Genomic DNA, 16,861 nt, shown 5'->3' with positions numbered 1-16,861 from the left:
TAGCTGAATGTTTTTTCCCCCAAAAATACAGGGTTTATTTCTGACAGGAATCAGAAGGGAACATTTTGGACCTGGTGGTAAAACCTGCTGTGCGTTTTGCTGTGAGGGATGAAAGAAGATCACAAGACCCACATCTATCCTGACCTCCAAATGTCAAGTATCTGGAACGAGCTGCTTCCAAGGGAGGCACAAGGCAAACGTTCCCTGTATAAAGAAATCAATTGAGCACTGCTACCCCCGGAATGCAGAGAAAAATGTTCAGGTGCTAAGTGCCTTTTGGATGATTGGGATCCATTAATGGATAGCTTACAGCATCGAGAGGAGATGGGGAAGGTAATTAATTACTGGGTTAGGAACTATCTGTCCACTTCGGAAACTCGGGACTTTTAATAACAAATTCCGGGAGTAGAAACTATTCACTTTGTACCTTAATTCATCATCAGCTGAAAACTTGTCTGAGGTTTATGAGCCTGCTCCAAGCTTGGGACAGATCTGGGCTATGTTTCAAGCGAGCTGCAGGAGTTCTGTGCTGGGGCTGGGAAGGGTTCCTGGAGAACAGACCAGGAGTGACCATTGAGCACAATCCGGGTGAGGAGTTATGGAGGTGCCTCTTCTGTCAAAACTTTTGTGCTTTTCTGTGATTTCAGGACAAAACAATGCAGAACCTGGCAAATTGGGTTGTGTGCCTCCAGCCCCTTGGGCTGGAATGTGGAAAGCAAAGTAAAACAAAACCAAACAGTGTTTTTCCTCTCCTAGCATAGAGTGATGGTGGGATTCAGTTGATCAGCATATACCATCCATCATGCTTTACGTAGTTATGTTAGAGCTGGGGCTTAGGAATACTGGGGTTCCTCATGAGCTGACTTCTTCGGTGCAGGGATATCCCTTAGTGAAGTGGCAAAGGTGGGAATAAAATAACTTGGCAGGAAAATGTGGTAACTTCACCTTTTCAGCTACAAAGCCTTAGCAAATCGGTCATCTGCTGGGGAAGGGAGTGCATCTGGGGAGTACAAAAAAGCCATCGGTGTTTCCTTCCCAGGTGCTTGTGATTGAGCCACGACAGTGAGGGGAGAGTTTGGCTGTGATGGTAAATACTCCTTTGATGGCATTGACTCCCATTGTGGTGCTTTTGTCCTCTTGGTGACCACAATGGCAAGAGGATGGGTGTAACATCCCCATGGCCACCTCCTGATATGTGATGCTTTTAATGGGAATTTTGGGAAAAGGGGCATTAGCTGCCTGCCTGGGAGGGCCAATAGGAGTCTGCCATGCTGGGTTTTTAGTGGGATCCACTATGGCCACAGGGGCATGCAAGCATTTGGTCTGGCCCTGTTTTCTTCATGGCTGTGTGTTCAGTGATGTTTATTTTGTGTCTGCATGCTGCCGGGTTTGTTCTCGCTGCGCCTGTTGGGTAAAACAGTAGGAAGAATTTATTGAGGCTTTTTGGAAAAGCACTTGATACCACACTTCCTGCCTGTTGGATTTACAGCTTCAGAGGATGAGGAGTACTTATAGGAATGGGGAGCCATTTATTTCATATAAAAAGATATCTCCAAATGTTTGAACTCCTGCCCCGCATCTTCCCCCAAGGTATCGGAATACATCTCAGCTCCTCACACAAGCTTTAACTCGTGGCAGTGCATTCCTTGGCTGGGTGTTGGTTTCTCTGTCTTCTGGGTTAGGGCTCTTTCTGTGATGTGTTCCATAGGAAATAGATGGGTATGTTGACAAAGGCTGATGCAGCCTGGAGAGGTGGTGGATGCCCTGTCCCTGGAGACACCTAAGATCAGGCTGGGGGGGGCTCTGAGCACTGATAGAGCTGTAGGTGTTGCTGCTCATTGAAGGGGGATTGGACCAGATGGCCTTTATGTGTCCCTTCCAACTCCAGTAATTCTGTGATTCTGTGTCCGATGCAGCTCATTGTCATTGCAGCTGGTTGTGATTTGTTGGTTCACTTCAGAGAAACCTGGAATAGCGGGGGACAAAATATCCCCATCTCTAGGTACTAACAACTGGAAAAGCCAATGTAGTTTGCATGCTTGTGTGGGCCCATCAGTGCCACCTTTTGGGTGGAGAGAAGCCTTTGAGAGTTTGGGTTTCTCAGTGAGCTGTTTGCTTCTGCTTCTGGGGAAGGGAGAACGGGGGAGCTGGGGACTATGGACCGAACTGGCATTCTTTGTCTTTGTCTTGTGTTTGGAGGGTTGCCATTTGTTACTGTGGTTTGAAGTGCTGGATTTTGCTTGGGTGGAAGTGGCTCGTGGAAACTCAGTCTGAATCTGAACTAGCTGAGGGGGGAAAGCAAAGGGCATCTGGGCATCCCATGGGGAGGCGGGGACAGGATGGGTTGGGGTCTTGGCGGCAGTGAACTGTGGGCTGGGGGCTGCCAGCAGCGACACAGAGCAGTGCTGTGGTGTGCACTGCACACAGCATAGCCAACAGCGTGGAGTTATGAAAGGGAATTTCAGAACAATAAAGGGAAATCCTCTGCCTCCCGTACAGCCCAGCCTGGGAAATTGACCGCCGCGAGAAACTGCTGCTGGAATTTAAAGGAGAGCGGGTCCGCTTTATAACCAATAAAAGATTTGTAGTCCTTTGGCAAGGACTTGCCGCAGCTTCGGTGGGAATGGAGTATCGGGGCCACTTAACGCTCACCGCGCTCAGCCGGAAAGAAACTTTCCGGTGGAGCAGCGCTGCCCGAACCCGGCCGGGTTCCATCCGCTCCGATCCGTGGTGCAGCCCCCACCCGAGCGGGGGCACCGCGCAGCCCGAACCTCTGCTGCAACGGGCACGGAGCTGCCCGAGCGGGGAGCGGGCTCTGCTGACAATAGGGGACGGATAAAAATAGTGCGGAGGAGCGAGGGTGGGGGGACCGGGCCGGGCGGGGGGGCCGTGCCGAGCCGTGCGGGGCCGCGCCGGGTGATGTCAGGCTCGAGGAGGAGCCTCGGCCGCCTGCCCTTTTACTTTCGGGCGCCGGCACTTGGCCGCAGGCTGCCGCTGGCCGGGCCCCCCCCGCCGCCATGGGCACCCCGCGCTGCTGAGGCCGGACCGAGGCTGCCCCCTCCCCCGGGGCAGCCGCCCTCTGCCGTTCTCCTCCGTTCCCCATCGCCCCGCTCCGGGCATGTGAGCCGCTCCCTCCAGCCCCGGCAGCACGCCCCGCTCCCCGTCCCGTCCCCAGCGCCATGCCGGCAGCCTGCGCCCTGCTGCTGCTGCTGCTGCTGCTGGGGCTCGGGCTGGCCCCGCCGGCCGGGTCGCTGCCCTTCGCTCCCTCCCGGCGCCTTCCTCCTCCTCCTCCTCCGCCGCCGCAGCCGCCCCGCAGCCGCCTCGGCCGTCCCTGCTCGCCTCCCGCCGCGGGACACGACCGCCCGGGTGAGTGGGGACACGGGGAGGGACGGTGGTCGGGTCTTGCTCCACGCGTGGGCTGCCCGGCCCCGTGTATTAAGGGTGGTTCTGGTTTGCTAAGGGAACGTGCGGGGGAAGGCGTCAACGCGTTGCCGGGAGCGAGTGGGCTCGGAGGCTGCGTGGGTGCCCGCCTGCCCCTGCAGCCTCCTCGCTGCTGCACCCCCTGCCCGGCACTCCGCTCCGTGCAGCTGCTCTGGGAGCAGTCACTGGTTGGTGCTTGGCAGTGATGCTGAGCCTGCTTCCAGCACGGGCAAGCAGAGGGCAGGCTGCGTTTTGCACAGGAAAAGCAGAGCTTGCTTTGGTTGTCGCCCCATAAGCGGGTTTACTTGTTTGCCAAAGGAGGCACAGTGCGAAGCCCTGGGAGCACTGCTGCCTGAGGATGTGCTGCTGCACACCTGCCTGATGGGCACAACCAACCTCAGCTTTTAGTCTGAACCACGGCTGTTAGTCCCTGATGGGAAGAGAATGCCATGCTTTGCGGCTAAGTTTGCTCTTTTTCAAGCTATTAAACTTCAGGAAATGTGGTGAAACTGTAATGCTTGAGTTACCTTCATGTATCCGAAGTGTGATGCTGTAGGATCACACTGTCCCCAGTAACCAAGGTGTGTGGTACCAGTGGGGTGCGAGCAGTATGGGGACCACGAGGATGCAAAGAAAGAAACCTGGGGCTGTCCCACTCAGCAACATTGCTCCAGGGGCCCCTTCCAGGCCAATGCTGCTCACCTGCTCCAGGCTCAGGGAGATGGACTCTGCAACCACCTGCTCAAGTCCTCGGCTGCTGTTTGGTGAGAGTCATGCAGATCTCTTGGTGGATAGCAAAAAGTATTCCATTTCAGATTCCTATCTGCTGTCTTTTCGTGTGACCTCAATGACTCCTGAGAGCTGACGGAGGAGGAATGCGTCACCTTTGCTGGGGCCTGAAAAGATCCTTCCAACCCTCTGCCAGGAATGAGTGCAGGCATCAGGTTTGCAGCTACAGGTGGCTCATGGTTTGCATCAGCCCTGAGCCAGGAAGAACAGTAATAGCAAATGGCACAACAAATGATGCTACGTGCCAACAGCTGCCATGGGTCACTGTGAGTCACAGGTTCATGCTGTCCACTTGGGGGTCAGTGCTGGGGATGGGATCTCCTGAGCCGCTCTCAGGCCAAGCTGTAGGCACAGAAGGGACCGCTCTGGTCTGAATCCTGCCAATTCTTCCACTGCCCTAAGGAGGCCTTGTGAAAGAGCATAGGACAGAGGTGTCACTGAGCCCCTAATGCAGTCCCTATGGAGCAAGAAGTGTGTTGTTCCCATCTCACATATGGAAATAACAATGTGCTGTGCCCAGCAGGACACCAGCCTTATTGGCTCCATGAGGCTGGGAAATGAGGTCAGGAACAAACTGGGAAGGAACTGCCCGGGATGGGGTGTTCACAAGGATGTTCCTTCACACTAAAGTGGTGTTTTGCCTCCAGAAGTGCCTTGGACTTCCCATTGCACATCAGGTGGCTCTATGTAGTCACAGCAATGCAGAGAGGTGCAGGATGCTGCTTCTTTCAATGCTGGTGCTATGGGAGGGTGTGTCATTCATTCTGCAGGCTCAGAGGCCCCTGGGGCTGAGTAGGCTCAACATTGCTCCTTGAGGTTGGATGAATTAAAAAGTACACATGCATGCGCACACAAAAAAAGAAGGAAAATAGAGAAGGAAATGGAGAGGTGCCATTGTGCTGGACTTGCCTGGATTTTTCAGTTTTTCTGCTGCAAGCACCAGAGCCACTCCATATCTTTCAGGATCACAGCGTTTGGGCAGCCTTTTGCATGCTGCTTTTCCCAAGCAGCAGTCACTGCTTTAGGGTCATTCCATTTGCTGTAGTTATTTTGTGTGGCTGCAGCCCATGGTGCAGCCATCCCCTCCCCAGGGGATGCCAGTTTTGGGATGGAGAGTTTGCTTTAGAGGATTGAAGTTCCCCCCCATCCTCGCAGCCCTCCGGTGCAATGTGCTTGCTTCTTCTGTTAGGGATCCCAGTTTTAGGGTCAGAAACCTTTCCCAACTCAGCTCCCAGGCTGCAACCCCATCCAATGAGTCTGGTCACAGAATGAAGAAATAGCCTTGGGATGAAGGGACGGCCACATGCTGGCACTTGTCTCAGTACCTCTCTGTTGCTGGAGTGTAAAGAAGCTTTAAGGGCAGATTGATCCAGGGGATCAGAAGTTGCTCCAAGCAAACTTAAAGGTTGCTTGTTTTATTCCCCTGATGCTGTGTGATAGATAATCCATGGCCTGTAGCTGGTGGGCAAGCTTGTCATGAGCCCCCGGTACCCCAAACACAGGCTGTTATTTACATCCCATTGAAGATGTAGGTCACACAATGTGCTTTTCTTTTTCCTGATCAGCTGAGCATAAAAGGCAGAATCCAATTTCCAGTGGAAACAGACCTGATTACAAATTCAAATTTTCAGTTCTCTGAGCAGTTTTGCAACATTTGCATTGTAATTTGCTGTTTCCATAAATATTAGAGGTTGATTTGCTGGGATATTCATCCGGAGCAGATGCAAGAGGGCTACAAGCAGAGGCTCAGGGAGGGAATGAAGTTTATGGGTGACCGTCAGTAGAAAGTGGGGTTCTTCAGGCTGGTGAAGCGGAGGCTCAGGGGAGACATTATGGCTCTCCACAACTCCCTGAAAGGAGATTGTGGCAAAGTGGGGGTTGACCTCTTCTCTCAATTAACAGCCATAGGATGAAAGGTGATGGCCTCAAGTTGCACCAGGGGAGGTTCAGATTGGATGTTAGGAAACAAGCAGTGGCACAGGCTGCCCAGGGAGGTGGTGGAATCACCATCCGTGGAGGTGTTCAAGAACTGTGATGTGGCAGTGTGGCACATGGTCAGTGGGCACAGGTCAGTGGTTGGACTGGGGATCCTAGAAATCATTTCCCACCTTAACAATCCTATGAGTGTGGGTTTGTTGCATCTGGCCACCCTTCCCTTTTGCCTTCTTTGCCAACGCGTATGCAGAAGCAGCCATGCATTTTTAATGCCCCTGTGCTGTACCATAGCATCCTGCTGTGGCTGATGGCTCTTTGATTATGCAGAGAACTCGCGTTCATCCTTTCAGGCTGAAATCATTCGAATCAGAGGACAAGGAGAGAACTTTCCCACCCAAAAGGGAAATGATGTTGCATTACTGAGCGGCCAGCCCAAGTTATAATATAATCTTAGAAAAATGCAGTTCCCTCGAGTAAAGGAAGTTCTGTAAACTTCAGCTCCTTCAGGCTGCCCGTGGAGCTGTTGCCTGTGTTGTGGAAGTGCTGCTGTCAAAGTGGGATGCTCAAGAGAAAGCAGTAAAAGAACTAGTTCTGCTTACAGTGAGGGCCTGCGCTAGGGTCAGAGTGGTGAGGTCTGTAATGCAGGTGTTAGGATGCTGGATCCCATCCCTTCCCTACTGTTAGCTTTTTCTAAGTGCTGTGCATAGTGAGCCCATCCTGAAGAAGTGGCAGCTGGAGCAAGGTGAAACATCTGCAGGGTTTTGCTGATGGAGATGGCTGGGTTCAGAATTCCACTCGTGTGAAAGTGAGGCAGAAGGTTTGTTTTTAGGGCTGTCAGCATTTAGGCAGAGAGAAAGAGATGATAAACCCATATAAAATTCACAAGGAATAAAAATATCTTTTATTTGGTGAACCAAGTGCACAAGCCAACCCATCTCCCGTGGTGCTGGTGTCCACATCCAGTCCAGTCCTGCTGTGGCTCTGGATGAAGGCATTTGACATCACTTGTCCTCCATGCAGGAAGGTCTCTTCAGGGGGCTTAGGTGTACAAATACCTGCTCTGTCCTGATGCTGAGTCCTTTGCTAGCTGATTTTGTAGCTGGTGCTGTGAGCATTGGCTGTGGGCAATCCTGCATGGTTGCCAAAATCTGCAATGAGAGCTGCAGAAGGTTTGGCTTTCTGTCCCAAAAGGCTCAGTTAGCCCCTGGGGCTGTCATTAGAGAGGGAGAAAGGAGCTTATGGCTGTGAGGGCGTTAGGGAAATGCCCTTTTTGACTCGAAGCTGATTTAGAGGGGAGGGGCTGAGGAGTATTACTCTGCACCTACCCAAGGACATGGGTGGCTGCTGTGACACCCCATGGCAGCGCATGCACCTTTGGGACATCTGTTCACTGTGTTTTTCTGCATGCTTTGGGCATCATTTTCATTCCACTGCTACCAGGTTCTCTCTGGGATCTCCAGACTGCAGAGGAAACTCTGTAGGGGTATTTGAGTACACGAGCAGCCTCCCGTGGATCCCTGGTAGCAAAGGAGGGCTTCATTTTGCTGCTGTGTTTGCTCAGCAGCTTTCACAGCACCCTGCCTCTGCAGCCACGGGAGGAACTTGGGGGCTGCACAGCACAGTCACCCGCGTCACCGCCTGTCGGGACACTGCTGGTAACACCCTTCCTCTGGTGGAAAATCTCTGAAGCCCCGAGGAGTGGTGTGAAACATCATGCTGTGCTGGGGCTGGGGTGAATGGTGTGGGGTTGGGGTGGTGGTGGCCACATTGCTGCAGCCCAGCAGGGCTGGTGTGGGGCAGAACAGCGCTTCTGGGGTGTGTGTAAGTTGGGAGTTCAGGTGTTGGAAGGGTTTGGGCTTTGGCTCTGTAAGAGCACAAGGCGGGGCTTGGAAGGGAGCTGAAGCCATCTCCCCTCGCAGGATCACCCCAGAGATGGTTATCTACTGCATTTTCAGACATTTACTTTGGGGAGGGGTTTATCAGCATCTCTGAATAGTGGTTTGGCTGTGTCTGTGCCATTATCGGTAAGAGAACACTTTCTTATCAGGGAAACCATAGCAGCTGGTAGCTAAAGCTTCTGGGAAGAAAGACATACAAGTGATGGCCAGGTTTGTCCCTGCATAGCTGCAAGATCTCCTGAGCAGACAAGTGGAGGTGGTTTAGGAGGTAACACAAAAGGGAGGAATGCTCTGAGCTATGCCAAGTGCTGCCATGCGAATGCACGACCAGGAGTGCAAACCTTGGCAAACAAACGGCATGGTTTTGCTATCCCTGTGATCAAGGGCTGCGATTGTGGTGCACAGTCCTGCTCTTGTAACTCATCCTTTATCTCAGGGCTGGAGCTGGGCACAATTGTCTCTGTGTCTGGGGTATGAGGAGCGGGGTTTCGGTGGCTGCGGCTCACAAAGGCATCCTTAGAGAGCTCCTCACCCCTGGTACAGGCCTGGGAGAGCTCAAAGGAAAGAACATTCATCATTGTTGGATTTGGGTTCGGTTACAGGACTAATGTTAATTCTTTCGGGGACGTTATCAGCTCTTTCAGCAGATGCAGAATGGGGCTACAGGGTGAAAGCAGCAGCCAGCCCTGCAGATAAAAGCCCTTTGAAAGGGACATTTCTTAGGAGGGAAACTTGATCGGGGGGGGGGGGGGGGAGGCCGCAGAGAGTCACAGTGAAGGTATTTTCAGAGGGGTGGGTAGGGGCAGCCCCACAGGTCTTGCTTTGCCGTGGGCAAACCGGCTCTCACCACCTACAGGGCTTGGCTGCTGCACAGATCCCAAACCAGGGAATCCATGGATCTCAATGGGAGTGCAGCAATGGTGGGCAAAGGTCTGGCCTGGAGCTCTCAGCTTGGTGGCCTGGGGACCTTCCCCCCACTCCAGTCCAGTCAGCAGCCCTCTGCTCCCAGGTTGGCTGTGTGATCCTAACCCATTCCTATGCAATGAGTGAATATATTCCTCCCCTCCCAGTGCGATGCTGCTTAGAAAACCCCTCCAAAAAAATAAACCCCAAAAACCAGCACAATCCTATTTAAGCCTTAATGTGGCAACAAACCCCTGTTCCATGTTGTCCAGTCCACTTGTGTCACTGCCGTGGCTCTGGTTTAAACCAAGCTCTGTGGCTGCTGCTCTCTCCCCTACCATGGGCACAGCCCATGTGCTGGTAGAAGGACTCACATGGCTCCTACCCCCATACCATCCCAAACCGAGCAGCCCCGCTGGCATCCAGGCCAGCCCGCCAACACCAGTGTTTGGTTCTTCTTCCTTGCAAGCTCTGTTTAAGTCAAATCCAAGGCACTGAGCTGGGAGTAAATATGCTGCGTTCGGTGACTTCTGTTACACATGAGGTCAGGCAGAATGAGCTAATGCTCCCTCCTGGCCCTGAATGAAGTGCAAGGCTCAGAAAGCAAAGTGGAGTTCCGCAGTGCATGGGCTGCTCTCACTCCACCTCGGAGCAGCCCCTCTGCCCCAATGGGCCATGGACACGTGTGGGCAACTGCTGGGAGCTGGGTGCTGCTGGGAGGCTGTGTCCTCGTCGGCATTCGATGGGTAATTAATCTGGCCTTGCCAGCAGCAGGGCCACCTTCCCCTGAACTATTGTCCTTGCCAGCCCTGGGTGAGATTCATAACAATCGCAAATCCTGCAGGCAAACTCCATGGTTCCATTAATTCCTTATTTGTGTGAGGAAGGGCTGTCTTATAAGCGAACTTGTGAGCCCATAAAAGCCAGCAGCAGCCTTGTCCTGCCCTCCCAACTCTCATTCCACCTCCCCTCACAAACGCTGTGTACACTCATGGAGCTGCCGTAGCTATTTTCTTTCATTTTTTTCCTTTTTTTTTCCCCAATATTTTTTTTTTCTTTTTGCAGCCAGGATGTTTTTTCTTGCCTTTTTATTGTTCCAGTGACCTAGCAACTGCGCTGCGGTGGAGCCCTGCCAGCAGACTTCCTCCCTGTGCCGTCTGACGGTCTCCAGCAGCACTGTCCTCGGATGGGAGCAAATGCTGCAGCACAACATCGGGTCGCGTACGGCTCTGCCCACACTACTGGCTTTGCTCTGGAACGCTCCAGGGGGACCTTAAATCCCTGGAAAGAGGAGCGAGGAGTGCTGCGTGGGTGACTTTTCCTGGTGCATTGCTGTCAGGGAGCAGCCTGGAGGATTTAAAGAGGGAATGAGGTGTCTGTTCTTCTGGCTCCAGGGGGTTTTGCTGGAGTTTCTGTGTGGGTATGGAGAGCTTGTTAGAAATAGATTTGTAGTTGAAAGTGTTTTCCAAAGGCTTGACAGGGCTTCTTAAAATTCAGTTGCCAAAAACTGTGTGGAAGCCACAGCTCATGACTAGAGAGAGGCTCAGGGTGCTGCTCCAACTGTGGGTCGGTGATGTCCACCAGTGTGGATCCCAGAGACCTGTGTGTTAAGCCCAGATTATCCAAGTGGAAGAGCATGAGGTGCAGATTCCTGGGCTGGAGCTGGGACCTGGGTGGCGGGGCACTGTTTGGAACACTGTTTGGAACACCAAATGGTATGGCCCTAGGTAAGCAGGACAGCATCCTGTCATAGTGTGGTCTTTGTCCTTGGCCTGTGGAGGCGGCCCTTGGTTTGTGAGTGCTCTTTATTTCCAAGTACCCTCTCTCTGGGCTGCAGGGCACTGCTTTTAAAAGGAATTGCTGAGGTTTTTGCTTTTCTCACAGAGCCAGGGGCTCTGGAATCATGAGCATAGATTTATTAGAAAGGGTAAGAAGCAAACCCAGCCCTTATCCATCCTTGGTGGCAGCCCCGGGTGTGCAGCCCGAGCCCAGCCCCAGGGCATCTGTCCCCATGGCAGTGTGGACAGATGGACACCAGCAGACAGATGGCCACCAGCATCCCAGCTGCTGCCGCCCACACTGGGGGCCTCGAAACCCACAGGGTCTGTGGCTGGAGTGAAGCCCCGGCTGCGATGGGTTGGAGCAGTTGGTGGCCAGAGAAATTCTTCCTTCCTTCTTATTCCTCGCTGAGGAGGGGGAAAGCGGCTGTGACGCTGAAAGAATTAGCGAAAAGGGTTAAGCGCATGTGGTGAAAAACCTCTTGCATTCTTCCCGTGCTTAGTGCACACGAGGGACCTGCTCGAAGCAACATTATCGGCGTGTTTATGCTGAGCTGATCGGTCTCTGAGCATGAACATTTTTTTAAGCTCCGGTTTTCCTCCTCCCCCCGCTCCTCGAGCTGCTCCTCTCAGGGCAAGAACAAGGAAGGAAATTGAAAATCCCAGTGCGCCCTGAAAGGTCCAGATTTAGGGCTGCAGCTTTTGTTCGCACAACCCTGCTTGGCTCCTAAGCGGCCGCCGCCCATGATCCCGACATCCGCAGCCGCGCTCCCCGTGCAGCGCTGTGCCCCTGCTCCTCCTCCTCCTGCCGAGCCCACACTCCTTCCTCGGCTTTGCCTCCCGCCAGCCGGGAGTTTTCTAAGTTTAGATGACTTTTTCCCCACCCCGAGCCTCGGGCGATGCTGAGATGATGCAACTCCGCAGATGTGGGCTCTGCACTTGCAGCCACGTTGCCACCGGAGGAGGCTGCATTGCGTTGCATTCAACTCAGCACGGGATGGACCCAAGGATGTCTGTGAGATGTTGCAGTGCTGTGGTTTTTGGTGTTGTGCTGTCCCATGGCTGGGAGAACGCCTCCCAGGCTGAGCCTTCACCACCTGTCCCTGCATAGAATCATGGATGTGAGCCAACAGTGTGTTCTGAAAGCCAACCATGTCCTGGGCTGCATCAAAAGGGTAAGGGAGAGGATCCTGCCCCTCTGCTCTGTGCTGTGAGAGCTCACCTGGAGCACTGTGTCCAGAGATGGAGTCCTCAGTACAGGAGAGACGTGGATCTGTTGGAGCACATCCAGAGAAGGGCCACAGAAATGATTCCAGGGATGAAACACCTCACTATGAGGACAGGCTAAGAGCTGGGGCTGTTCAACCTGGAGAAGAGAAGGCTGTGGGGAGTGCTGAGAGCAGCCTTTCAGTATCTAAAGGGGGGCTGTGAGAAAGGAGACAGACTCTTTAGCAGGGTCTGCTGTGGTAGGATAAGGGGAAATAGTGTCAAACTAAAGGAGGAGGGATTTAGATTGGATGTAAGAAAAAGTGTTTTGTAATAGGAGTAGTGAGGCACTGGAACAGGTTGCCTTGAGAGATGGTAGACGTCCCGTCCCTGGAGACATTCAAGGTCAGGCTGCACAGGGCTCTGAGCACCTAGTAGAGCTGTAGGTGTCCCTATTCATTGCAGGGAGGTTGTACCAGATGGTCTTTAAAGGTCTCACCCAATTCAAGCACTCCTGTTAAGATCGGAAATCGTAAAGGTTGGAAAAGACCTGTAAGATCACCAAGTCCAGCCCCAGCTCGTCCTCACCATGCCCACTGACCATGTCCCTCAGTGCCACATCTCCATGCTTCTCAAACACCTCCAGGGACAGTAACTCCACCACCTCCCTGAGCAGCCTGTGCTGCCATTTCACAACACCCAGCCAACCCAAGGCCTTGGGAAATCTGCTGGAATCTGATCTGTTTGTCCTGGCCGTGCTGTAACTCAGCTCCCCAAACCAGCCGGCTTGCTATTGCTTGCAAAGAGAGCCTCTCACAGCCTAGTTCTGCCTGGTGAGCATCAGGACTAGTTTTAATGGGAAATGCACACACTGGTCCCACAAGTGGTGTGATGGCTTTGGGCTGGAAGCAAAATATTTCTCTTGATGTCTGTGTTCATCTGGAGTTTAAAGGTGGGATGTGCTTGGAACACATAGGGGTCAGTGGCTGATTTCTGTTGGTTCCCCATGTTGTATGCCAGGGTATTTGCTGGGTGTTTTGGGCCTTGTGCTGCTTGCTGTCATTTTCAGAGGGACTTCAGAGAAGTGGAAATTGCACCAGAGACTCTTGTGCTCATGGCCACCTGGCCTGCTTCTGGAAGGGCTGCAGAGCATGGGATGCGAGGGTGATCCACAGCATCATGTCTCTCCTTTATCCTGTGATGGGCACGTGGAGCCTGGGTTTTTATTTTTGCTCTCCTTTGAAGATTTATTCTTCCTCATGCACTTAAAACATGTGGGGATGCTGAATACCATTGCTTCTGCACGCAGTGGTGGGTTTTGACATTTGGCACCACTAACCAATCCAATTTACACTGGTGCGGATCCAAAACTAAATGTCATGGCTGTGTTATGATTATGCAGAACTTTCTCTAGTGCAAATGAGCTCAGAGCTTGGCCTCACACATCAGCACCGATGGGATTTTCATTTTTCTTCGCTCTTCCTTTCAGCCATCAACAGCAGCCATCAGATAAGGAGAAGCCTGGACATAGCCATGAGGACCTCCAGCTCTCTCGTGGGGGACCTGGAGCTCACCGCAGTGCTGCGTGGCACCAGGCAAGGGGCAGAGTACACTGTTCCCCCTGCCAGCACCAGCACTTTCTCCCTGCAACAAAGGGGATGCACAAATAGCAGCCCCCCTGGCCCTGGTCCCCCTCCTGGTGAGTTCTGATGTTCAGATTTCCACATGCTTCTTGCCCTGTCTCTGTTTCCATTTTTTCCTTATCACCCTTGGGTGAGATAAATGCCTTATTGGGATATGAGTGAAGAGGATGTGTTTAGTTCTTTAATTCCTTCGGTTCTCCTGGTTGAGGACTGCAGCAGGAGCATATCCCAAACCAACGCCTGCTAGCTGCTGGGTGTCCTGGCAGAGCACTCCCCACCTTGCACATTTGTAGTGGTTTGCAATAAATCCAATTTTCTCTTACTGTGCACAAATGCAGACAGATTTTGGAATGCTGACATGTTTTGGTGATGGAAACCCTCTGTTCCCAGCCATCCATCTGGCAGCATGTTCTACAATAAATGCAGGAAATGTGGGAAATGCTGCTATGACCCCATTTATTGCGTAGGGTAGCAATAGGTACACCACTATGGGTGCTCCTGCTTCAACCCCGACCTTGTCAGCAGCAAGATCAATTTCTCTATTCTCCCTTGCTTTTTGCAGCTGCTGGAAGCCAGGCAAGAGGCAGGAGGGCACTGGCTTCTCCTAGTCATCCTGTGGACACAGACAGGACATTTTCGCCAGGACCAGCTCTGTCCTCATCCTCAGCATGGCAGGCCCAAAGCGTGCTCCCCAGCACCCCTGTGCCCAGCTCCCCAGGTCAGCCCCCCTCTTCTCCCCATGCTGCCAACATCCAGACGGGTGCAAGAGGCACCACACTGCATCCTGAGGATGCTGCATGGAGTTCCACAAGCCCTGAGCTCACAGGATCACCCACCTCCAAAAACAGAGCTGAGCCTCGTTGGTCCTCAGGTTTGTGTCACAGCTTCAGAACATCTCTGGAAGCCTCTGTGTAGCTTTTGCTTTCTTGAACCAGTGCTATGTTTTGCATGTGTTTGGTAGAGCCAGGCAATTGGAATTTGGAGTGGGATGGGTGGAAAATAAACAACTTCTCATTGAAACTTTTCATTGGGTGAGTTGGGTTACTCCACCATTAGTAGGCTTTTCTATGGGGGTTTTGGTGCAATGCTTTCGTGACTTTGAGCCACAGTTCTTGCACGAGCAATAACTTGGGTGACCCTGAATGGAGGATTCATGCCTTTCCAGAAAAGCACTTTGTCCATATTGAAAACTTCCTTTGCTTAATATGCATACATGCAGTGTAAGCATCTGGGAAGAAAATGGATCCATCTGTTTATAATTTCATATACATAAATCCAGCTCTTTTATTGTGCCATAGCCGATGGAAGCAGCCACCAACCATCCAATGGCTCATCGCTGGAGAAGAGAATTAGGGGTTTCCATGCCACCAGTGACTCCATGTCCGCCACAGCCACCAGAAGCACAGGGAGGACGTTGCGGTCTCTGCCTCCCAGCACCACCCTGGTCCATCTGGGAGAGATTTCCACCTCTGGTGCCAAAACCATTGACCCTCCAGACCAGACCCTGTCTCTTGGGACACCTTTGGGAGCAGGGGCTGATGGTGGCACAGGGGCCACCGTGTCCTCTGCAAATCTGCTGCTTGCCAACACGGGCAGCGCTTCCACATGTGAGTTTTGATGGCTAGCTGTTTAAGTCAGAACATTATTTAAAGAGTCTTTATAAACAAAATACATCCTTTCTATTTTAAAGAAAGGAGGAATAATATTGAACTTGGCACATTCTCTACGTTTAAAAACATTTCACAGAAATGAAAGTATGGATAAATATTATTCTAGTTAGAAGAGGAGGATAGATTTTCTTTGAAAACCTTCAGTAGAATTTTGCAAGCTATTACTTCAGGAGTTCCTATGTGGAGATTGGTTTTTCCTTGCCCTAATGATTTCCCAGTAGTAAATATTCACACATATATTGTCTGCCGGGACAAAACCTTCCCAACTGTTTCAGTTTGTGCAGTTTTCTATTTCTTTTCTCTTTTTTTCAGCCTCTCACGGCAGTCAAGAGCCCAGGAGCATCCCAACTGCTGGGGAGATGATGCTGCACTCAGATGCATCCACTGTGCTCAGCAACATGACAGTGGAGATACTGGGTTCCGCTCCGAGCTCTGCCACCAGCCCTGACCCCACCCGCATTTCAGGGGACACTTTGTCCTCCTCGGGGGCTGGGACACATGGAGCTGACAGCTGGCAGAGAGACCTCTCTACACAGCCCCAAGAACCTTTGCTTGCCAGCTCGTTCTCTGCCTCCAGACATACATTTGCAGGTATGTAGTTGCTGTGTGGCTGAGTTGGCTTTTGCATCACTGAGTTTGCATTGTTCTCCTGTAGATAACGCCGTCAGTCGATGGTGGATGAGCGGCTGCACTGGGACTGGGGGAAGGTTGGGAGCGGTGTTCAGCTTCTGGTTGAGAAACTGAAAAATATTGGTGGCCTACTTTTGAGACTCCCCTACTGAGAAAAGCAGTCACTGTATATATATATACATAAATGTATATATATATATATATATATATATGAAGACCACCCATCACATGTGTGACTCCGTATGCATTGATCAAATCTGGTTTTCTTGTATCTCAGGTGTCAGAAGCAGCCACCAGCCAACTGACACGTCAACGACGGAGGAAGAAACCACAGCATCCTCTGCCACCAGTGCTTATATTTCAGCCATGGCCACCAGCAGTGGGGGGAGACCTCCCAGGTCTGCCACAAACAGCAATGGATGGGCAGCAGAAGTCTCTGCTTCCAGCAGTGGTGCGACCGGGACCTCAGGCACTGTCAGATCACCACCTGCCTCTTCTGTAAGAGAGACCCACGGAGTGCCTGGGTTCAGGGAGACCACAGCTTCCAGCCAGCCTGAAGCAGAGCCTTCACTGCCGCTCTCTCCCTCTCCTGCAGAAGGTCCTTCCACAGGTGAGGAGTAAAAGGAGGATGGTTACTTTATCCTACTCCACCTGCACATCTCAAAATGTATTACATATAGAACTATAAAGAAAATACTTTTAAGGAGGAGAAAGTTTGGTTTGGTGTTTTTACAGAAAAGGCACACATATGGAAAGTTTCCTTGAGCCAAGAAAAATTCACTTTCAGATCATTTCGAAATTCTTTGCCATTTCTAGTTGCTATCACTATTTCTTCGACATGGGAACTAAGCAAGTGGAGATTCGATCATGTCCCTGTGATCCCAGGGACCCAACTTCAGATCCTGTGATGTTCCCCATGGGCCATGCTGCCTTCCAAAAACCAAATCAGCTTTAGGACAGTTTGTATGTGGTCTCAGGTCCTTTGTTCT

General features: G+C 52.0%; 1 protein-coding gene across 2 annotated transcripts in view; it reads left to right on the top strand.

Annotated features, from left to right (window-relative positions):
* The first annotated feature begins 2,639 nt into the window (after positions 1 to 2,639).
* Positions 2,640 to 16,861, top strand: part of HEG1 (heart development protein with EGF like domains 1) — a 36,430-nt gene continuing 22,208 nt past the window's right edge. The window contains exons 1-6 of one of the 2 annotated variants that reach the window (XM_085228300.1): positions 2,640 to 3,366; positions 13,419 to 13,628; positions 14,135 to 14,443; positions 14,871 to 15,179; positions 15,555 to 15,833; positions 16,150 to 16,482. In XM_085228300.1, the coding sequence (XP_085084426.1) occupies positions 3,180 to 3,366; positions 13,419 to 13,628; positions 14,135 to 14,443; positions 14,871 to 15,179; positions 15,555 to 15,833; positions 16,150 to 16,482 (1,627 nt within the window). In that variant the 5' untranslated portion in view covers positions 2,640 to 3,179. The remainder of the gene's footprint in view (positions 3,367 to 13,418; positions 13,629 to 14,134; positions 14,444 to 14,870; positions 15,180 to 15,554; positions 15,834 to 16,149; positions 16,483 to 16,861) is intronic. The other variant, XM_085228299.1, reaches the window with a different exon arrangement.

Source organism: Meleagris gallopavo, chromosome 7 (genome assembly GCF_905368555.1).
Source record: "Meleagris gallopavo chromosome 7, MGAL_WU_HG_1.1, whole genome shotgun sequence".
NCBI lineage: Eukaryota > Metazoa > Chordata > Aves > Galliformes > Phasianidae > Meleagris > Meleagris gallopavo.
This window is presented reverse-complemented; position numbering and strand designations above follow the sequence as displayed.